This window comes from Astyanax mexicanus, chromosome 7 (genome assembly GCF_023375975.1).
Source record: "Astyanax mexicanus isolate ESR-SI-001 chromosome 7, AstMex3_surface, whole genome shotgun sequence".
Classification (NCBI taxonomy): Eukaryota; Metazoa; Chordata; class Actinopteri; order Characiformes; family Acestrorhamphidae; genus Astyanax; species Astyanax mexicanus.
Window position 1 is genome coordinate 33,429,790 of NC_064414.1, and position 24,248 is coordinate 33,454,037.

At 34.2% G+C, this 24,248-nt stretch overlaps 2 protein-coding genes across 2 annotated transcripts in view; one reads left to right on the top strand and one right to left on the bottom strand.

The window, feature by feature from the left end:
- The window catches only part of rassf4a (Ras association domain family member 4a), a 40,712-nt gene extending 17,209 nt beyond the window's left edge, over nucleotides 1-23,503 (top strand). Inside the window, exons 4-11 of the mRNA XM_007249531.4 lie at nucleotides 12,925-13,070; nucleotides 17,394-17,458; nucleotides 18,117-18,283; nucleotides 21,130-21,231; nucleotides 21,316-21,367; nucleotides 21,463-21,584; nucleotides 22,043-22,140; nucleotides 22,307-23,503. Coding sequence (XP_007249593.2) covers nucleotides 12,925-13,070; nucleotides 17,394-17,458; nucleotides 18,117-18,283; nucleotides 21,130-21,231; nucleotides 21,316-21,367; nucleotides 21,463-21,584; nucleotides 22,043-22,140; nucleotides 22,307-22,376 — 822 coding nt within the window. The 3' untranslated portion in view covers nucleotides 22,377-23,503. The remainder of the gene's footprint in view (nucleotides 1-12,924; nucleotides 13,071-17,393; nucleotides 17,459-18,116; nucleotides 18,284-21,129; nucleotides 21,232-21,315; nucleotides 21,368-21,462; nucleotides 21,585-22,042; nucleotides 22,141-22,306) is intronic.
- Nucleotides 9,057-10,015, bottom strand: si:ch73-6k14.2 (DEPP1 autophagy regulator). Its single transcript, XM_007249530.4, has 2 exons — nucleotides 9,895-10,015; nucleotides 9,057-9,765 (listed from the first exon to the last, which is right to left on the bottom strand). Exon 2 carries the CDS (start codon nucleotides 9,762-9,764, stop codon nucleotides 9,351-9,353), a length of 414 nt encoding a protein of 137 aa, XP_007249592.1. The 5' UTR covers nucleotide 9,765; nucleotides 9,895-10,015; the 3' UTR covers nucleotides 9,057-9,350.
- Nucleotides 23,504-24,248: the final 745 nt, after the last annotated feature.

Consider the following 24,248-nt stretch of genomic DNA (forward strand, 5'->3'; position numbering starts at 1 on the left):
GGTCAGATGACTACCTGAATATACTGAATATAGACCAGGTTATTTCATCAATGGATTTTTTTTCTTCTCTGACGGCATGTAAATTGTGAAAGAGTGGTTCAGGGAGCATGCATGAAAAATGTATAAAATACTGGATTGAAATAAATCTTGTGACTGTACAGAAGCTTATCGAAACAATGCTACAGTAAATGCATGCCAAGATCAAAGCTTAAGGTGATCCAACAATTTATTAGAATGTGTGAGGTTTTTTTTTTTTGGTGCCGACTTTTTCGGCCGGGCAGTGTATGAATATATTCTAATAGTTTAATATATTTTTAAATAATTTCTATCATGTGCATTTGTGCTGTCACCGTACATTCAAGGTGTACAGAGGGTTTTTTTAACAAAGTCCTCAGGCCCATAGCTTTAGTTCTAGATATACAATAACATGCTAAAAACCATTAGATAGAAGTATATGAACTGAACATGGACTTTATCCTTAGACAGTGGCTTGGGAATGTCTACAACAATTTCAGCTGTGAGGTGTTATCTTAAGAGTCAGGCTAAACACTGGCTTTCAACATATCATAAGAGATTTTGGCAGTGAATAGTGCAGTGGAAGAAATGATTGTGATTGGTGGTATCTGGCTAGAATTCACTAATGTATGTAAACAAAAAAGCAACAGAAATCACATCTACGGTCAATACAGAAGACCACACACATACATTCCACAGTTCAGTGCATTGTCCTTTATCTGAAAATAAATTCTCTCAAGAAACCTGTAAGGTTGCACGATATTGGAAATAGTGACATTGCAGTACTTTGCTCTGCATCAAAAATATGTTTTTAATACAATTTTCACCAAATTTTACCAAAAGTCAATGATCCTACATGTCATATTATTAATAATGCAATCTTTTGAAGTAACACAAAAAGTATTGGGTAGATATAACATGGAAAAAAGTCATGGGACACAATATTAGTGTATTACACATTTTTGTGAGCAAAACTTGATAGTAAAGAGTCAAACATCCCCACATGACATGCAGCTCTGGCAGTAAATGTCAGTGTTTAATATTTATATATTTTATTGAGAGTTTAAAATGTTCAATCATCATTATGAAGATTTCCATAACACATTTTTACTTGTCATTTGCTGAGAATTATTGAGACAAATAGATTTTCCTTTTGTATAAAAGAGAATTGGAGTAAATGTTAATGTCCTACATGTTAGAGACATTGAGATAAATATGTTTTCCTAGTGCTTGTGGAATTGAAGGTCAGGAAATGTTTCAGAATGACATGTTATTTGGATTTGCTGGATTAGGTCACGCTTTCGGGAAGTTCCCTGTTGGGAGTTTCTCCTATTAAAGTGACCACAGACAGGCTAAGGATTTTTAAATAATGAAGCATTGAGCTAAAACTAAGTTGTTATTCACTGTCCAGACTGGGAAGTGTGTATTGTGAAACGACCTGATGGGTATTGAACTTGTGGTCAGTTTAAATATTCTAATTTAATCAAACATAGATTTACACTGAAGGACAACTTGAACTAATCAGTTCAAGAGTTAATGCTGTCACACTAGATACTTAAAGGCTGTGGGAACAGATTTCTGCTGTTTTTATCTGTTTTAGGCCCCAAAAAACTCTTTGCAACTGCCACAAAGTTTCAGAAGAGATTATCAGTTTGTGATTGTGTGCATGCACACATTGTATATATATTTATCAGATTGAAAATGATCAGTTAAGGTTTACTGACTTCTGTCAGACCGCTGCTGAAAGGGGATCTTAGATCAGCACGCTTACAGCAAGATGTTCGATAAATGAGACCTATTGTCCGCGCTGCTGTCTGTCTACATTGTTGTGATTTTGTTGACCCATGCTGCTTGCTAATGCTTTCATTCCACGTTCATGTCAGGTCTAATTTGGGAACCTTAGATAAGTAAAGCATTTGGACATTGAATACTTTTAGCAAAATAATGTATCCCTCAAATCTGCACTCACCTGTCTTCGCACGCATATAAACTTAAGCGACCTCCCACTGGTTGTGATGTTGGCCGATTCTTTACAGCTATAACAGCTTAAAGTCTTCTGGGAAGACCTTCCACAAGGTTTAGGAGTGTGTTTATGGGGATTTTTTAACCGTTCTTTCAAAAGCATAGAGCCCAACTACTGAAAAACATCCCTGACTTCTAATCCCCCCTCCACCAAACTTTACGCTTGGCACAATGCAGTTAGAGAAGTGCTGTTTATCAGACTGTCAGACAGAGACGCGTTATTCGTCACTCCAGAGAACACCTCACCACTGCTCTGGAGTTTAGTTGCGACGCACTTTAGACTATTACAACCAATGCTTTCCGTTGTGCATGATAAACAGGACGTTTACTTTCTGAAATTTTGCAGGCATTTAACATTCCTCAGCTCAGTCCACAATGTCACAATCCACAATAATTTTCAAAAAAAAAAATCTGGCTAGAATAATCCATGAAAGCAAGCAATATGCATCCACATACAATGCAGGAGACCCCACACGCATTTCTTACAGGTCAGTGCAGCAGTCTTTAGCTTTCATGGTACATGGCAAAAGTCATGGGACACAAAACAAAAAAAATCATTCTGTATAATATATTTAAAGTGCTTGCTTTCATTATGAAGCACAGGTAAATGAATATAATGAGACTCTGACACTAAGACACTAAGACTAATCTTGTCTGTAGCAATACTAAGGCGTGGTGGCTGTTGCAAATGTTGTTGTAGTCTGTAACAACATGCCTTGAGGCAAACGGAAGATGCCAGAGGCCAAAGTAATTGACATCATGACAATCTGTGGTGAATACGTTTGTGTCAGATGAAAAATGATAGTCATTTCCCCATTGTAGTCACATCAGTATTGTTAAACTCACTTTCAGACCAGTTGTATACTGAGACCTTTGTGTGTTTATGCATTTAAATATTCTGTTCATTACCAGATTATTGCAGCTATCTGATTATATGGTGAACAGCGTAGTCTAATCTATTTAAAAATAGAGTTGTAATTTTATTTGAGTTTAATCAGAGTACAATTTATATAGTTGATCAAAGGGTCTGATCGAGAGTTGGATTTTAGCTCAGTAATCATATTTTACAGTCCATGCACACTTAAGTAGGGCTGGACAATGTTGTAAAAAAAAAATATTGTGTCATGATATTTTCATGATTTACAGTATTCATCATCATAGCTTGACACGCAGACAATATGCGACAATAGTAGAGACAATTTCTTAAAAACGGTAATTTAATACTACACTTATTTAATTAGAATGTTTATAATGAAATGTGCTAGTCACTGTATTCTTAGATAGTAATAAATGTATAACAATACAATACAATATTGTCCTATTGCCCAGCTCTACGCTTTAGAGTAACTAGACCCCCTGATTTTGGCTGACTCCACCCTCAACTCAAATTTGAAAAATTAAAAGAAAAAAAAAATGGGAGGGGTCGTTTTGAAGGGTGTCACGGCTGAGTATACCCATCCAGACATATGGACACCCCTTTTTCCCATGCTCCACGTTCAGACAAAAGAACGCCAGCAACCAAAAATATACAAGCCTCAATGTTTTATTTTTTTAATCAGCATTTTTCTTCGAGATAAGTTGTTATGCCCAACATAACAAACAAAATGTAAATAACTAGTGCCCAATGTAATAATCTGCACAGCCGAAACAGTCAGGTTTTTGTAGCCGTGGGAAATTTCTCTTCCACCAATCAACAACACGTCACACACAAAGACGGCCCTCACTCCAATGACCTGTCACCCAAAAAAAAAACACAGGGGAGAAACAAGAAGCATACAATAATTCTTAAACCCCACCAAAATATCACTATATGTAACACCCCCAACCCTAAAAAAAATAGTTTGAGATAAGAAATTAGTCACAAGGAGCACGAGAGCATCGGCCAACACATTTTCTGAACCCTTTTTATTACGAATTTCAAGGTTAAAGCTCTGGGTGATGTATGGGTTTAGGCGCAGGGCAGGATGGAGAGCTGATTGGGCTGAGCTGCAGCAGCAGCAGTGTGCCTCTGATAGCGGTGAGGCGCAGATTGTTAAACATTACATTAGACATTGTTGCCGGTATTATTGATTATTGATATATTATGATTGTTATTGTGAGTGTCTGTGTGCCAAAGCACACAAAGACATCATCCTGGCCTATTACACAGTTGAACCTGAGGGCAATCAAAGGTGGAAATGGCCGCAATAAAAGTTTTTTTTAAAGGTTAGGAAAGGTTTATATATATTTTTTAAGCAGGACATTATGTTCATATCAGGTATATTATTTCTGTGAGCTTACTGGCTGGCTACAAAGCAAAAATCTGACTCATGTAAACTCAGAATGTTCCTATTATCTGATTATCCAAGCTACAGCTTAAACTGATGAGTTTCTTTAATTTTACCAAATTGAAAACCTCTGGAATATAATCAAAAGAAGGATGTATGATCACAAGCCATCAAACCAAGCTGAACTGCTTAAATTTGCACCAGGAGTGGCATAAAGTTATCCAAAAGCAGTGTGAAAGACTGGTGAAGGAGAACATGACAAGATGCATGAAAACTGTGATTATAAACCAGGGATTATCCACCAAATATTGATTTCTGAACTCTTAACTCTGAACTTGATTTCTGAACTCTTTTGTTATTTCAGCCATTTCCCTTTTTCTGCAAATAAATGCTCTAAATGACAATATTTTTATGTGGCATTTTTGGAGAAATGTTGTCTGTAGTTTATAGAATAAAACAACAATGTTCATTTTACTCAAACATATACATATAATAACCTTTTTTTCAGAGCTGTATGTAACGTGTTGATTGGATTACTTACAAACTCTGATGATCTGCAGTAATCGTATCATATTATGAGCTGCATGTAAACACACATACTCTATGTTGAATTTAGTCTGGTCTATCAAAGCTCATGTGAAATTAGGGCAGGGGTGCGGTGCGCAGCTGCACATGTGTTAAATAGCTAAGGCATGTGGATTTGTTTGAAACTTTTGAACTGAGTATAAAGCAGGATTTCCTGGCTTTTCAGAAACCGAACCAAAGAAGAAAGAGCGCAGAGGGCAAAAGATGGAATTGTGAGACCTTGAGAATGAGCAGTGAGGGGAGCTGACAGAGATCTGACCAAAACTATGCTGCACAGATTGAATGCATTCAGTCTTGTTAAGCTTCAGTATTTAATATACCTCCCCCCCACATCATAACACTATTGTTGACCTGGAGCAAAAATAATAGAATGGTTTTTCAATACAGTCGTGTTACGTAACTCTAAAACAGTAATTACAGTAATGTAAATAACCTAATCTTCTGAGAAGTTTTGAGTTCAGGTGTTTTATTCATTGCCAACACTGCATAAAATCGAAGAGTTGATCACACAGTCTGCAGTCTGTACAAAGATTTTAGGAAGAACATGTCGTCCAGAACAGTTCACTGAATTTGTATGTGGTTGTGTAATAGAACGCCACTGTTGTAACAAGTCTGTTCATGAATATCTTCTTTCATAGGTATTCCACCATGAACTGCAACTGTAAGTGAAATCTGTAAGTGATTTATAAACCCCAGCAACTTGTTTAAAAAGCTGTGTATTCAGGTGCTGAGATGTACAAAAAAAATATTTTAGCTGCAAAGAAGACTCCAACTTTATATTAACAGACTTCAGTATCCCAATATTACCTTTTAAAATACTGCATTAATTATTAAATCCAGTGTTAAATTACAGATATTTTTGTTTTAGGTAAATAAAATACAAAAAAAAACCAATCATCAATACATCCCACAAAATGGCTTAGTTTACATGTAAGGATTTGGGTAAATGTCTGATTTTGTTGTTGGGTCTTCTGTCCCCAATCTTCTGTCCCCTTTTCCTCAAAAAATTCCCAATATATCGTCTGGCTTACAGTGTCGCAATATATCCAATCGTAAGCTTTTTATCGTCATAATTATTCCAATGCCACGGTCATTTCAATACACAGCCTTTAGTATAGGGTGTCGTTAAGGCTATAGCTAGTACAGCAGGTGGGTAATTGCGAGCAAAAGGGGGTCAAATTTTAATGAAATGTTTAATGAAAGCATCTGTAGGTGTAATGTGTAGTCATCACAGCAATTGTGTCCATTTAATGTACATGCTCTAGGTTTATTTTGAAACTTTTGTGGAGAAAAATGTACAGTAATTTCAAAAGCTATTTTCAAAAGCTATTTTTTTTAGATCAATGGAACATTCAGAATACTTTGGAGTCCATGACTGTACTTTACGAAAGCCCTAGGATGAGTTTGCTAGACATGGATTATGCCTTAAATCTTAGACTAGATTGCAATAATAAACGTGACTATTTGAAATTCTGTTTAGTCTAGGATTAGCTTCAATCTCAGTTTAATCACATATCATTTATGACCCACATTGCTTTACATGTAAATATGTTCTTCTTTAAAATTTGCTCTAAAAATGTTCAGAGTAAGTAGGATAGTAAGCTTTTTTGGCTTAAACCAAATGCGATTATCAGTCACAGCTTAAAAGCAGCTCATTAATATCAGGAGCAGTTTTGTTTGGTGTCTAGAGTATTATTTATGTCTGACTTTTAAGTTCCTGGAAGCGTTACGCAACATTTTGTGATTTAAAAACTGTTTTTTTTTTATTATTATTATTATTATTCCAGTTAGCTTTACAAGATGTGATCTGAAGCAGTGTTGGAACAGTGTTGGGCTGATTTGATTAAATTAAGAAGAACTGTATTTGACCTACTAGTTCAGTAAATAAAAAATGCTTAGTTTTCTCCCTAGTATTTATGTTTATCGGTCATCAGCGGTACAGTACCAGTCAAAGGTTTTGGACACACATTCCCAATAATATATTTTTATTTATTAAAATAAAAATGTATTTGGATTATTTATCACATTGTAGATTCATTTCAAAACTTAAACTTCAAAAATAAACACGCTGTTATGGAGTTTAAATGTAATTGTTTGGCCTTCACAAAGACCTGACATAAAAACCAAGCTCAGTTGGAGAATCATTCCAGGTTCTAGCTCCTGAAGCTGACCAAGAAAATAAGGCCCAGAGTGGACAGTAAAAGTTGGCGTCAGAGTAAAAGGTGCTACTTTGATGAATCTAAAGTATAAAACATATTTTGGCTTGTTCATAATTGCATATACATTCCTTCATAGTTTTTATGTTTTTAATATCAATTTATTTTGTAAAAAATAAAGAAAGAAAGAAATCATTAAATGAGAGTGTGGTACTTGACTGGTACTGTAACTCTACAAAAAGAGATAGGAAAAACAGTAGTTAAATAATTTTTTATTTGAGTGATAAAAGTGAGTTTTTGCATTTTTGTTGTTTTATTCATAGCATTGATGGATTGATTCAAAAGTATATTAAATAAATAAATAATTTAAGCACAGTTTATTTAAAGAATCTATAATGACAATTAAATTCTACTGTATGTAAAAATGAAAAATAAGTTTGGGAATTTCCTGTGGAATTGCATAATAAGCCTAGAGATGTTGATTAAATAACTTTAGATTATTGTTCATCTTGTGCATACATAAGATGATTGGATATTAATTTGATAATAGATTTCTTAAGTGCACTAATGACTCTAGACTTTACAGCGTCCTCTTGTGGGGAAGAAAATGTGTAATATTCCAAAAAGCTGCTGTATGAAGTTTCTACCAGCAGAGTGAGCTCCTGCTGTAAAATAGTGAATGATACGAGATTAAAAACTTGTATTAAATATCAGGAGAACAGGCATAACATTTGTATTGAAGATGTTCCATGTTTTGCAAAAGGCACATTTTACAAATAGATAGAAATATACTCTCAAACAAGCTACATTATTTTCTAATCTCCCATATTCCTCATAAAATTTTTACAAATATTCTAATTCTTACAATCTTATAAGAAGAGGGTTCTTTACACGCTATTTAGTAAAGGCAGTGGTTTAATATATATCCCTGACAACTGAAAGAACCTTGATGCTATTTTTTTAGACTGGTTAATAATAGCTCTATATATTGTTGCTGTCCAGAGAAAATCTCCAAAATACTAACAATAAAAAAGGTTTAGAAGAGAAAAAAAACTTGACTTTCAGTAGACACCTTTTTTAAAATATATTTTATTCTTAATTATTTTTAGCATTTATATTCGTCATGAAATGTTGGTAATGTGAAGGACAGCTGTTAAGTTTAAATCATGTTGTAAAATAAAATTAGTCAAAAATGATAAAATAGGCACTAAGTGTGGGAATACACAATAGGGATGAAACCTACAACCTTTCAGTCCTAAGCCCACTTCTCTATCCTTTAGACCATGGGAAATAATTTCATTCTTTTAAGCTGCTTTATTTTAATTTATTTATTTAAAAATATATATTTATTTAATTTTTTAAGTTTCTAATTCAGTCAAATAAAATATATCTCAGAGGTTTTTGTACAGAGTGGTGATGCCATGTAAGTACTCACAAATAAGTGTTGCCCGATACTAATATTAATGCATAAAACTGCACACCCAGAGCTATATATATAATTCCTATATAAATATAACTATATAATAATTCAGTTATTTAGCTGGACCTATTAATGCTTCCAGCAACACAATAAAGCATTTCCAAAAAATTACCATATATCATTACCATTTCCTTCTTTTTTGTAAGAATGTAGTTATTTATTCTTTTATTATCATTATTTCTAAACCAAAAATGAATATGCCATATATATGCTTATATTTCTTAAATAACGAAGGCATATGAAAGAAATTAACTTACAATAGTAAAGAAAATAACTGTTTTCTTTTCTTTTCAAAGGGAAAAGTGGTTGTTATATGATTATTAATTGGAAGTACTAAATTATATTGATGAATTGATTAATTATGTTGTCTCTAGTCTTATTGTGTGTAAAATTATATTTGTTTTGCACATTTACCTATACTTTTACTCTCAATAGCATGTTTGTAATCCAAACTGTTTCAAAATATCCATCTGACCTTACTTAAACTATGAAAGTATATATAAATAAACTGAGAAAAAAATAGATGACACATTTTCAAAACAACATTTTGTTCTTTTTTATTAAAAAAAGAGTAGAAAAAACTCATCAGAGTGTAAACATAGAAACAATAGGACCAAAGTCCCTAATGAAGCAAATAAATTAAACTATTATTATTATTATTATTATTATTATTATTATTATTATTATTATTATTATTATTATTATTATTATTATAAAGTCCAGGGCACAGCATGCCTAATGGTAGCATTAACATTCCTCCGTCCACAGGGTCACATTCCAAACAGAGTTCTATGCAGTGTGTCTCCTTTTTGGGGCTGCAGGTCATTAGAGTAACCTCAAAGCAGCAGACGCGCAGTCAGTCCTGTGCAGCTCGTCTTGCGTCTGTCCAAAGAGCCAGTCCACCGGGTCCCTGCTGGCCCAGTCTTTCTGGCTGCTGAAGTGGCGGGTTCGCTCGTCCAGGCCCAGAGAATTGGAACGAGCCCGAGGAGTCCTGGAGGAGCTGCGAGGCGAGCTGGTGCTGGAGTGTTTTCCCAGAGGTTTGGAGAACAGACGAGTCCTTAGAGTCCTTGCCATCCTCACTGGACCACAGGCTGGCTGGGCTAGCTCTTTAATGGAGTTGACATATTCCTCCAGAGACTGCAAGGGGGTGGCCGGACATGCCACCTGAGAAGCATCCTCATGTGTCTCTGTTATGGTGGGCAGAGGAGCAATGGACAGGAGTAATCTTCTGGGCTTCATTCTGGAGAGAGATTGAATTATAGGCAAGATTAGAAACCAGAAACAACTTCATGTAAAATGTAGAACTATAATACAGACTCCTCCTCCATCAGAAACTTCAGCTTAAATCAGGTTAAAGCCAACAACTTACCTGTAATCAATATCTGAGTCGCCTGACAGGTGATTTTAGTGCTCAAACTCGCTACTCGTAGCTGGTGCTTGCTCTCAGTCTGTGAGCTGGTTGATCTGATCTGCTCTACAGACACAGGCACTGCCTTTTATACTCCTGCTGGGTGTAAGCCAAGGCTCATGGCACTAAATTTAGCTGCATGCTGACCTCGCTCTCTCTAGAGGAAGTGTGTGTGCTTGTCCAGGAGGGTGGAGGAAGCTGTGGCGTGGCAGCTGACCACGGTTCACCACTGCAGCTGCCTTCATTGTTTACATTTCAGAAACAATGAGTCCCTGGGAGTTTTGGGCCCTCCACCTAGCCCACAGGAGAGTACACTCACTCCATCTCCTGCCAGCAACAAATCAACTTCAGATTCAATCTTTTGTGAGCATGATGGTCCTAAGGGATTCATTTGATGAAAGTTTTGGAGGGCTATAAACTCCTTAGTCAACTGTTTTTGTGAATTTATGATTTAAAAAATGATGACTCGTACGTTTGGAGTTCCCTGTTATAGGAATAGCATCTAAATAAACACTATTTTATAAAAGTCTGTTCATACAGCTGATGTGTTATTAGCTCGTTTTAAAATGTGTAAAACAGACACTTTATTGGTTATACCAGTCGTCTGTTTGGTGTATGCAGTCTCACAGAAAATACACAATACACACTATTAGGGTAAATACACTAATTTTACAAGTAGACATAACACTTAAAACATTTTAAGATACACTGTTGCCTTCCATTTACCTGAATGATGTGACACTCAATAATGGTAAAATTATTATTAAAAATATGAGGAAAAAAAACAGCTTAAGACTCTGGAGTTTGCCAAAGCTGGTCTGAAAATCATTTACCAGTGTCTTATGGCTAATTCAATAAAAATACATCCCATCAATTCCGTAACTTTGGTATTGTCTTGTTGTACAAAGCTGTAGGAACATCAGTTCAGAAGGATGAGCACTTCATTAAGAAAAAAAAAATAATAAAGTGAACATGATCATTTATTCCTCATCATTGCTTACTGTGTCATTTATATAATTCATCTAGTTTCTTTGTTTCCAAAAAACACCTTTAAAATACAATTTAGCAGTCAAAGCTGTATTAATTATTTCTGAATAAAGAATGACAGAAAATAAATAATAGTAGAGTTGTAAAGTGTCTGTTGAGATTATTAAACTTTATTAATTTATTGCCTTGTCCAAATACTATTAAATTTAACTGATTTAAATTCACTATCATTTCTAAGTCATGAAGTTTATTTGGAAAATGTGGGCTTTCAGCTTAACTTCAACTACAGCAGACATTATCATTTCTCTCTGTGCCAAAAGGTAAATGATTGAGAGTCGTTCAGAGTTAAATCGTTCAAAGTTCAAAGCTGGTAGCAGACGTTAAGCTTTGTTTTGGTGGGGTTGAATAGGAACAATGACATCTTCTACATGCAGCTATTTTTGGCACTGTGTTTAATCTGTTTCAGGTCAGTGCTACGTTGCTGGCCATGTGTAGCGTTCAGATGGTGTTGTGCATGAGAACGGAAGAGTCTTATCAAACTAAATTTAGTTACTGATAGGATTAGACTTGTGCTTGTGTGGCACTTGTGTGACTTGCGGCACGTTTTTTCTGTCTTCTGGCCTTCCTGTGTTCCTCTAGGGTTTAAGGTGAGAGTACAGGACCTGGTGTGACTCTCTGAAGCTAACAAGTAAAAAGCAGAAATAAGAAACTTGTATTAGGATTAGGACTGCATGATACTGGAAAAACTGGCATTGCGATATTTTGTTGTACTGCAATTTGTATTGCGATTTAAAGAAAAAAAAAAATCAAAAGTCAATGATTTTACACAATATTTATCTAATGTCATTACTCCAGTCTCGAATATACAGGCCTTTATTATACTAGTAAGCAGATAAATTTAATAAATGAGTAATTAAAAATGAGAACAGTGAGATTTTCCTTTTTTAATGAGCAGTTGTAATATGATTTAATTTGCTTTATGTGACCTTGCATATGCCTGCATTGCAATGTTGATGTTGAAACTTTGGAATTAAGAAAAAAAATGAAGAGACCTCTTAAGTTTCTGAATCAGTTTTTCTGATTTTGATATTTATCGGTATATGTTTGAGTAAAATGAATATTATTGTTTTATTCTTTTAACTACGGACATTTCTCCCAAATTCCAAATAAAAATATTGTCATTTAGAGCATTTATTTGCAGAAAATGATAAATGGCTGAAATAACAAAAAAAATCACAGAGCTTTCAGACCTTAAATAATGCGAAGAAAACATAAAAGTTCATATTCATATTTTTTTTTTTAATAATTTTTTGGTAAAATAACCCTGGTTTTCACAATTTTCATGCATCTTGGTCTGACACACTGCTTTTGGATAGCTTTATGCCACTCCTGGTGCAAAAATTCAAATAGCTCAGCTTGGTCTGATGGCTTGTGACCATCCATCTTCCTCTTGATTATATTCCAGAGGTTTTTAATTTTTAAGTTGTCTCTTTTTTTTTCTTCCAGAGCTGTATATTGTGCAACCTTAATTAGTATATAAACTGTTGGAATGTTGCTGTTTTATATGAAAAAAAAACCCTAAAAAACCTATACACAATTTATGTCATTTTATTCTTTTATTTTATTTTTTGCCTGTGATTGGAAAAGTGTCAGGAATGTCACCCACTTGAAATAGGCAGGAGAATGTGGTAATGCAGAGCTTGTCCTGCACGTCGCACATTCACAAAGGAATGTCTACGTGACCTAATACAGCTCCATAGAGGTCACATGGCTCAAACCCATTCTCTAACTTTCTCTAAGGCAGGTCGCCTTGAGCGGACACCACCCAATGTGACTTTCCATTGCCGCAGTGCCTCTAAGCAGAAACATGAGACTTGTAACTGTATTCCAGCACGTAGACTTGAAACAGAGCTGGGGTGAACACGAGCCAGCAGGATTTCCTCTGCCTGATAGAAGAATTAATGATTATTATTATTATTATTATTATTTCTTGTATGACTGCAGGAAGAGGGCGAGTTGTTCGTGGAGGGTTTACTCAACATCTCCTGGGGCCTGAAGAGACCAATCAGATTACAAATGCAGGATGACAATGAGCGGTTCTACTTTCCGTGTTCAGAAGCACTGAGGTTGGAGAACACTGGGGCAAACAGGTGGGTGGGACACCCTGAGTTGAGCTGAGCTGAGCTGCACCTATTTCTACCTTTGGCCCTTAAGAACATTATCACTCTTATCATCATATCAGTATGCAGTACAGTATTAGTCACCTTAACACACTATAAATACCAAATTTTAAACAGGTGGGACCCATTATGTTTTATGTATTTAAGGTGTTGCTCAGGTGGTTCTTATCCATTCAGAAAGTAGTTCTGTTTATTTGGCCGTTTCTAATTATGCAATAGGTACACACAAAATACTATTTTATATAATCTTCATGACTGAGAGCCTTTCTTACATGGCTCTTTTACCATAATTAGTTTCTTTGATTTTACCAAATTGAAAACCTTTGGAATATAATCAGAAGAAGGATGGATGATCGCAAGCCATCAAACCAAGCTGAACTGCTTGAATTTGCACCAGGAGTGGCATAAAGTTATCCAAAAGCAGTGTGTAAGACTGGCGGAGGAGAACATGCCACAATGCATGAATATGAACTTGTTTTCAATTTTTATTTGGAATTTGAAAAAAAATGTTATCCGTAGTTTATAGAATAAAAACAACATTTACTCTTTTCATCAAACATATACTTATAAAAAGCAAAATCAGAGAAACTGATTTAGAAACTGAAGTGGTCTCTCTCTCTATATATATATATATATATATATATATATATATATATATATATATATATATATATATATATATATATATATATATATAGATATATATAGATTTTTGCTTTTGTTTAAAGTCATATAACCTTTAATCTCTACATCCTAACCCAATTTGGTAATTAAAGAAATGACATCACACTTGCCAACAAAAAATAACCAAAATCACCTGGTTAGATCCGTCAAGCTAATGATTTTATTGTTGTTTTTTTTTTGTTTGAAATATTAACATAGAACATTTAATTTTCTTAATATGTAGATCATATTGTTCAATCAGGAAAAGAAATGTTCCTCAAAACTAGTTAGGTTAGCTAAGTACCTATGTTTGTCAACCCCAATAAAAGTAATACACATTATTACACATAATTACTATTTATTACCATCTATCTAATCCTGTTTACTATTAGTGTGAATCCTATTAGTCAACAGAGTGAACGTGAACAGAGTTATTTTATACTGATTTTACTAAAAAAATATTTAACAAGAAGTAGGAAGATGTCTATTTTAGTGGAGGTTTACTTACAGTTCTAACTTGCTTACAGAACAGCTGTTTAACAGGCCCTGTTGTAATTGGCTTCCTTAGGAGCTGTTAATTATACTGACTTCTTCAGGTGTTGTTACTTAATGCTGAATTAACCTATTAGTTGGGCTGTTTCTTTGTCTTAGCCAGTAACCCAGCATGTGTGCTACACAAAACCTATCCAAAAGAAAACGAACCCAGAATTTGGGTGAAATTATAAACATACAACATCTTTAAGGAACTTTGCAGGTTCTTAAAGAAATCTTTAAGAAAAGGTTCCTAAGGACCAATAGCTTTTGCAGAGAGAAGAAGATTACTTTAGTTAAATTAATTTAAGATGTTCCTTATAGTTGGGGCCAAATATAGTGACTGAAATATAGTGACTTCTCAAGAGTTTTTTGAGAAATAAGACTTATTACTGATGATATCAAAATATTCTTACTGGTACTTCTAATTCTAGTTTGGGGTTGTGGTGGAGCCCCTACATTCTTCAAATGTAGGTTCAAATGTTCGTTCTCATTTTTACAGTGTGAAATAAACTCTTTGCAAAGGTATAGTTCTTTTAAATTAGTTTCTCTAAGGATCTTTTCTTGAATGCTCCTTAAAGCACCTTAAATTGAGTGAATTGACTGAATTGATGAAGTTCCTCAGTTAGCATTTAAAACCGCTTTTTAATCATTTTATTTCAGTTTTTTTCCCCATTTTCTCCTCAATTACCCAACCTACTCATAAAGACTCACCCTATCACTAGTGATGCCCCAAAACGAGGAGGGTGAAGACTAGCACATGCCTCCTCTGATACATGTGAAGTCAGCCACCGCCTCTTTTTGAACTGCTGCTGATGCATTGCCGAGTAGCATCACAGCGCATTCGGAGGAAAGCGCAGCGACTCTGTTCCTATACATCAGCTCACAGACGCTTTGTGCTGATCAACATCACCCTTTGAAGTGATGTGGGGAGAGAGAGAGCGGCATCTACTCACCCAGAGAGAGCAAGGCCAATTGTGCTCTCTCAGGGCTCTGGTAGCCAATGGGAAGCTACATAAACAGTATTCGATCCTAGGGGATTTAGAACCTTTTTGCTAGTATAGTACAGTGACCTTAAAAGTATTTGTGCCAGAATTTAAAGATGTGAAGTTATCAATGTATGGATTTATGTTAATATTATATTATGGTAAATTTTATATAAATATCAAAACTATTCAAACAGACCTTTCCAAGAATGTGATTTTCTGATTAGGACATAGTTAAAAGATGGCGTGTTTTAGATTATGAGTTTATGATCCCGTCAGTGAACACAAGCTGACTAGAAAAACATTTTAGACTTTAGATTGTAAATGATAAAATTATACTTTACAATTTAGCAAGTTTTTGTTACTAATATTTATTTCCACATGTAAAAATTGTCAGCATTTATGCACATATTGACTAAGGAATTGGACGTTTTAAAAATGTTTTTCAACATTTTAAATAAACTCCATATTAAGCCAAAACAATTTTGCTGAGTGTAAAACTATTCCAATATGTTAATGATTAAAGTGTCCAAATACTTTTTTTGTGGCTATTTTGTTTGTGAATGTACTGTAAGCACACACAGTTTCAAGGCCATTATTATCATTTTCCACCTGTAAATTGTTATTTTTGGCTGTTCAGAGAACCCCCGTCAGTTCATACTCTGTGAAGTGCACGTGCAGATGTTCACACAGCTATTATAAACTCAGCACAGTTATCCAGTACGACGGTGGCTTAAAATAGAGCGTGCATTATTGAAGCATTTCATTGTGGGGGGCTTTTCCTGGTATCTGTATTCTGTGTGTAAACGTGCTGTGCGCTGATCTGCTCTGACATCAGGAGGAAAGAGCTGATCAGGAGCTCAGCTACATCCATGCTCTGCCTCACGTGCTGCATCATCTTTAGTCATGGAAATAATACGCTTATATTTCAGCTTAAGTGCAAATTCCCTATGACCTTGCAGTAGAGAGGAGCAACATTTCCATTCATACCATAAAATATAATATGTAAAGTTTTAACTCTACATAATGTAAATATGACTAAAATAATATCATGATGTTTTAAGATATTTTTGTGATACTGGTATTCTTATAGATGGAAAAAAACACAGAAAAGTATTTTTTATGTTTTAAGGAAATATATATATATAATATATATATAATATATATATATATATATATATATATATATATATATATATATATATATATATATATATATATATATATATATATATATATATATTTTTTTTTTTTTTTTTTTAACAAAATAATTGTAACAAGCATAAAATTAGTATAATGTACACCACAAAACTTAAGTGCAGAATATGTAGTACATGCATATAATCTGTAAATACAGCTCTGGAAAAAATTAAGAGACACTTCAGTTTTCTGAATCAGTTTCTTTGATTTTGCTATTTACAAGTATATGTTTGAGTAAAATTAACATTGTTGTTTTATTCTATAAACTACAGACAACATTTCTCCCAAATTCAAAATAAAAATATTGTCATTTAGATCCTTTATTTGCAGAAAATGAAAAATGGCTGAAATAACAAAAAAGTTGCAGAGCTTTCAGACTTCAAATAATGCAAAAAAAAAAAAGTTCATTTTCATAAAGTTTTATAAGTTCAGAAATCAATATTTGGTGGAATAACCCTGTTTTTTATCACCGTTTTCATGAATCTTGGCATGATCTCCTCCACCAGTCTTACACACTGCTTTTGGATAATTTTATGCCACTCCTTCACACAACTTCAAGCAGTTCAGCTTGATTATATTCCAATTGGTAAAATCAAAGAAACTCATAAATAAAAAATAAGTGGTCTCTCTTTTTTTTCCAGAGCTGTATGCAGTACATGCATATAAACTGCAAATATATACAATTATACAAATACAATATTGTTAGCTTTTCAGTAAATAACAAAAATTAAAAAAATATATATTATTGTATGTAATTTTTACATACAATAAAGGTTCAACAAATAAAAGCATTTTCTAGAATAATACGTTTAAGCCTAGCACAATTTAGGAGACTTTAAGTGATGATTTAAAAATTTAGTCTCTATAATGTTGTGTGCTGCATAATTTACATATCTTGTTTACATGTTGACAGAAATGAAGAAAGTCAAAGCGTACTGGAGTCCAACAACAACAAAGTCGCTTCACCAACATTAACCAGTAAGTATAACAATAGACTATTATAGTTATGTTATTCCTATACAACTGACAATAATGACAGAAGGATTAGTGCTGTACTAGTTTGCATGTGAATGAAACTCTTTGTCACGTGTATTTGTAGTAATCCTTTATGGATAATCTAATTATAGCTCTATGGAACAAGGGATTAGAAGTTACACTGCAAGGTGCTGTTCCTACAAGAACTGGAAGAGTAATGAGTGTATCTGTGTGTATAATGCTGCTCACAACTGCTTGTTTTAACCATAATTGTTTTCTCTAGGCTGTTTCCCCTGCCCCCACCACCCAGTGAGGGAATATTTCCATAGTGTACACACCCACTTGCAGAGCTGTGTTTATACTGCATGTTTTGTTTGTTTTATCCTGGAACATCAGATTGTATCAGAGTGGAATTGTCTGTGTTGATCAATTTTACAGAAGACAATGTTCCAAAGATAGAGGTAATTGAGGTAGTTCTAGTAATTATAGATAAGGAACAACAAGTAATAATAATTTTTAAAGTTATTATCTGCCAATACTGACATGAGTCTGACATGATCTCTAAAAAAAGACAATCATTACTGTTTCTATGAATGTTGTTGATGCAATGTGGCAGAAATCACTAGAGACATGTCCAGTGCTGAAGTAATGTCTACTGCAGGTGTGGATGGCCTTGGTCCTGAGGAGGAGACCCCTCAGCTGCTGAGAACGAGGAGTGATGCCAGCTTTATGAACGTTCAGAGACGGTCCAAACTACACAACCCAGGAGAATTACAGCGGATTAAAAGAAATCGCTTTTCCATTAATGGCCATTTTTACAACCACAAGGTGACTACTTTTTGTCTGACAAATTAAAAACTTTAAAATTGCTACAGTCTAGGGGAGTCCAAAAAGGTATTTTGCTTTTGTGATTCTCCACTAATGACAATTGCTCTACATAAAACTTTGTGATGTGTTTATTACACATCAAAATAAATTACAATTATACAGCTATTTCCTTGATTATACTGAATTGAAAACCTCTGAAATATAATCAAGAGGAAGATGGATGATCACATCTATTAAACCAAGCTGAACTGCTTGAATTTTTGCACCAGGAGTGACATAAATTTATCCAAAAGCAGTGTGTAAGACTGGTGAAGGGGAACATACAAAGATGCATGAAAACTGTATTAAAACCAGGGTTATTCCACCAAATATTGATTTTTGTAACTCTTAACTTGTTTTCTTTGCATTATTTGAGGTCTGAAAGCTCTGCATCCTTTTTGTTATTTCAGCAATTTTGAATTATGTACAAATAAATGCTCTAAATGACAATTTTTTTATTTGGAATTTGTGAGAAATTGTATCTGTAGTTTGTAGAATGGAACAACAATGTTCATTTAACTGAAACATATACCTATAAATAGCAAGATCAGAGAAACTGGTTCAGAAACTGAAGTGGTCTCTTAATTTTTTCTAGAGCTGTAGGTGTCATGGTGAGTGTACACCTGTATATGAATACATGATCCCATAGAAAACAGAATATATCCAACATAAAATAAAAATAGGAAATATACACTTAATTTGCGGTAGACACATTAACTTACACTACAAATATACAAAATTGACCTCTTAAATGTACAGGTCTAATATATAGATGTAAATATATAGATGTAACATTGCTATTTACAGGTGAATATGGGACAGTTCAGTAGATACAGCGTAATTATGAGTAAAGTGCAGGGTGCAGAATGAGTTTGAGTGTAATGAAATGTCAACTATGTTTTTAAAATAAAGGTTCCTGATTGTTTCTTAGATTGAATTCATAGTTCTATGAAAAAACTTAATATTGTTCTCTATGGAACCATATTTGTTCTTTATGGCATGATTCCAAAGAACCCTCTGGTTCCTTTATTGTACAGAGTAAGCACTGGTAAGAGATGAGTACAGCCTGCCCTCAGAACAATAGGGCTTCATGAAGTGCTGTCATGCCCTGTGACTGGCAGAGGGCCCTGGAGCTCTTGCTAATGGCTGTAGCAGCATGTGTGAGGGGAAGTGTCCGTTGTGCGAGTGTCCTGCGGGTCGGAGCGTTGTAAGATGGATGCAGGTGTTGAGAGGCAGAGCTTTTCCTGTGCAGGCGTTCCCCTGGCAGAGGCATCGCTCTCCACAATGGCCCGTCACCTGCTCTTCTCATCAACGCTCTTCAAGGTTATGGATCAGCCTGGTCAAAGAGGTCTTTCTGCAGATGTGGAGAAACTGGAAGGGAAACTTGCTGTTTAATTGCTTTGTCTTAGGGTGGATGGTGATGGGTATGCTGCTCTCGAGAGTCTTAATGTAAACAAAGGCAGAGGAAGTGTGTTGAGTTTTCTGGTCACGTGAAGATCTGCTTTCTTCAGTGCATTTCAGTGCCAAGACCAGGCAGCTTGGAATAGGGGGACAGTGTTAGAAGCTGCAGAGCCATTTTATTATTCCTGAAAAAATTTATTTATTTATTGTGTGAGAAAAGATTTTATATCACTTGATATATATATATATATATAGGCATTAAGCAGGATTTTGGAGTGTATCTGTGGGACATTTTGCTAATTTATCCAGAAGAGCAATTTGTGAGGTTAGACACCAATGTTTGATTTGAGAGCCTAGCTCAAAATTACATTACATTACATAACATTTGGCAGACGCTTTTGTCCAAAGCGACTTACAATAGTCAAGTACAAAAGTAATAGAAGTTAAAAATAAAAATATTTTTAGATAGGGCCTAAAGGAGGTCAAAGGGAAATAATGGGTTAGAGGAGTGAAGGAGGGGAAGAAGGAAATGGGGTTAGAAGTAGTTAGTGTGTTAGAGGTGTTAGGAGAGTAAGTGTTTTTTGAAGAGCTCTGTCTTCAGGAGTTTTTTAAAGATAGCGAGAGATTCTCCTGATCTGGTATGTTCTAGTCAATCCCATTTTTGTTCGATTGGGTTGAGATCAGAGCTCCCCAACCATGCCCAAGACCTTGCTTTGCACACATGGAAACATGATGGAACAGAAAAAGGCCTTCCCCAAATTATTTTCACAAAATTAAAGGTAAAAGTGTCCAAAATGTGTTGGTATTCTGAAGTATTCAGTTTTCTCTTCACTGGAACTTAGAAAATCAAGGAAATCTAAAAAACATCCCCTTAGAATCCATTGAAACCCATGTCAAACCAACCAGCTTTTTGTGCAGACGTTAATGCAAAAGGAGATTTTTCAAAATGTCAAATTTTTTCTTAAATCTGTAGTGGTTGCTAAACCATTCAACCATTTCTTTTAAATTACTTTTCTTAGTTGATTGTGAGATATCTAGTAGGAAGAAATTTCCTGGTCTGACATTCTATTACAGTACCAGGCTGAATTCAGTGTGCGATTTCAAATGAACCATTATTTCCCAAACATTTGTAAATGCAGACTGCTTGATTTTTGCACCTGTAAAAATAAACCTGCAAAAAAAAACACTGTAATTCAGTACAAATAGGTGTATGTCTATTGTATTTAGCTGTCTATTAATATACTTATTATATAAGCTATAGTATAAACAAAGATTATGTTTGCTGCTCTGTGTTTTTTCCCTTCCAGTTTTAAGGTGGATATAGTTTTGCACAATACAAATTGCAAATACCGAAAGCAAAAATATGTATGCCTCATATAATATGAATTTATTGTTTGTCTTATCAGACCTCCGTTTTCACGCCAGCATATGGATCAGTGACTAATGTCCGTGTGAACAGCAGAATGACGACGCAACAAGTGCTCAATCTGTTACTCAATAAGTTTCGGGTAAGTAATACAGTAATCACGTTTCACATTGACTTTAGTTTTTGCTGCTTCTCACAGCTGCCATATTTGATGTTATTTTTGCAGGTTGAGAATAGTGCTGATGAATTTGCCCTCTATGTCGTCCACGAGTCCGGAGGTAGCTTCTTATATATTTTTTATTTGTATCTTTAATGGGCCTTTGGTTGTTGTTGGGGCTGTTTTAATAACCTGGATTTTTTTTCTTTTCTTCAGAGAGGATAAGGTTTAAAGACACCGAATATCCGCTGGTGTCTCGTGTGCTGCACGGGCCCTGTGAAAAAATAGCAAAGATTTTTATTATGGAAAGAGATCTAGGTGAAGAGGTTACATATGATGTGAGTCTGTCTGCTTGTATTTAAAAAAAAAGTTGAAAAAATAAAATATAATTGCTGTCAGAGTCCAGCATTGACAGTTAGAAACAGTAAACAGATACGTCATCTGTTATGACTTCACTCACGGTATCGAGTCTATTTTAGTGTGTATCACTTTCCTGTTTGGGGGATTTTACAAAGAGACAGGCCTCCCACTGGAAAATTAGAATGTTTATATATGAGTGTAGTATGAGAGATTGCTATTTCTGTAAATACAATGTTTAACATTTTCTGTTTTTTATAGCTTGAAATCCTGTTGTAGGCAGTTGAAGACAAAAAAAAAAATAAAACAACTTTTATAAATTATAATACATCTGTTTCCTCAGTTTTCCTGTGGGTAGAATGTAACAGAGATTCTGTCCTCCCTCTGGAAAATTAGAATGTTTATACAATTATAGTAATTTTTTGTATGCCTTTTTTAGGTTGCACAGTACATCAAGTTTGAAATGCCTGTTTTAGACAGTTTTGTCAAAAAATTGAGGGAAGAAGAGGAAAGAGAGATTTACAAATTGACAACAAAGTAAGTCATGTTACACCAACTATACTGCGTTTTCTCCAGTTTTAAACGTTGCAATTTGATTTGCTCACAAACAATACAAAAGTAAATGAAATGTAACAATGTTCCTTTAATTGTAATAACTGCATTATTATTCTTATGTTTTTATTCAATATTTTTTCACCTACAGATACAGTGCGCTGAAGTCAATGATACTGCAGCAGCTGGAGGAACATGCTGAGAACACAGAGGGAGTATGAGAAGATTTAAACTGACTGAGTTCACAGACTAAGGAAAGGTTGCAATAATGTTTCTACTAATATATTTATTAGTAATAAGTTAAACTCAGGAGCAATACTTGTAAACCACATGTGCTATTGTCAGACTACTGTATGAGGGCACTTAAGCATTTATCAGTTTTTCTCAGCTTATTTAGCACTTTGCTGCAAAATAAAATCATGTGAATAAGACAAAAGTTAAAGTTTTAATGACTTAAGGTTTTTATCAATTTCTGTTGTTAGTAATACAATATATTTTACAAGTTTTAATTGTGATCAGGACAAATAATATATAATGCTTTTTAGAGACATAATGGATATTGGTAATTTTTTTTAAATGAATGTATGTTGTTTAGGTTTAAGAGTATTTTTATGTCATTGTTACAAAATGAAACCAAAATAAATATGATCTCTGTTTCCACAGTTTACCAAAGTTCTGAATTCAAGCAGTTGTTTTCTTTTTTTAGTTTTATTGTCAGTACACCATATCTGTAACATATGAAGACTAGAAACAAAAGGGTGAGTCTAAATATAGTTACCTTGAAACAATGCAAGTCTGACTGTGTAAACAATAATTTCTCACAGTATCCTAAACCAAATTAATCCGTGCACATTGCAAAATCTTCATGCTGAAATATTACCATTTCCAACTAGTTAAATGTTGTTCCTGATATTTAAGTACAAGCAATATATATAGAAAATTAGCAAAATGTTGAGCCATTCTGAATAAAGGTGCAACTCTGTTGTGATACAAGTCAATGAAAATAATGTATTTTAACAGTGAACTTAATGTATGTACGCAGTTAAAGAGAATTTACCCATGATAAAACAATAATATATGAGAATGGAAAGTTTGCAAAAGTCCTAAATCAGCTGAGAAAAAGAAAACTTAAACACTTTGTAATTATCAACAAGTAATTACAGCTTTACACTGAATGTATTTAGCAAATTATGTAATGTGATGCCAATACACTTTAATTGCTATCTTTTTAAAGTATGTAAATACAGTACATTTGATATGTAGACTTTACATGTATGCTTATTTGACTCTTAGAGGTTTTGTATGTTTGTGTTTTATAATAAACAACTTTATTCTGAATTTCATTTCATTTATGATTTATTTGTTTTTGTTTGGACAGTTTGTGTGCTATCTCATGTAGCTGCATGTTTATTTCTGACATGATATCATTATCTCATATGACTGTCAAGGTTGTTTTCCTTGAGAAGAAACCAGTCGTTCTCTGTTTCCTGCATGTTCACAATGAGTGCAGTGAGTCTCTCATTGTTCAGTGAGTGACCTACGGAGTGAACCAGTTCCCACGATTTATTCCAGGGCCTGTTTTGTTCAAAGTAAGACAAGAAATCAGTGCCTCCTGGCCTGAGTGCCAGTGTTACACAATAGAGTCCTGAAAAACAAGCACCATAGCATAAGCTGGCTTTAATTTTCCCAGAGAAATTGCATAGCTAAGGAAATGTTCATGAATTGTTACTCTTAGTTCAAGCTGGTAGGAGTGCCACTGACCTGTGTTGGCTTTCATATTGTAATCATTTAGTTCTCTAGATCTTTATAATGAAGCATATTTCAAGGAAATAATGATGTATAAGCTTCTTACTCATTATTTAATCCATTGATTTATACTTAATCAGGCAAAGGTACCCATGTTGTCTTTAAAAGTATCCTTTTTGCTTTGTTAAATATTAATATGTAGGATCTAATAATTTTTTTTTTATTACCACCTTCAATCATCTCCACACAATACTCTGATTAATGTAATATTATTATTATATTATTATTATTATTTAGTTTTTTTTTTTTTTTTGCTTTTTTATGTTCAATGTGTTTTCAGTTAAAGG

Coding starts and splice junctions, on each gene's coding strand:
- si:ch73-6k14.2 (XM_007249530.4), bottom strand. CDS start 9,764: ATGAAGCCCAGAAGATTACTCCTGTCCATTGCTCCTCTGCCCACCATA.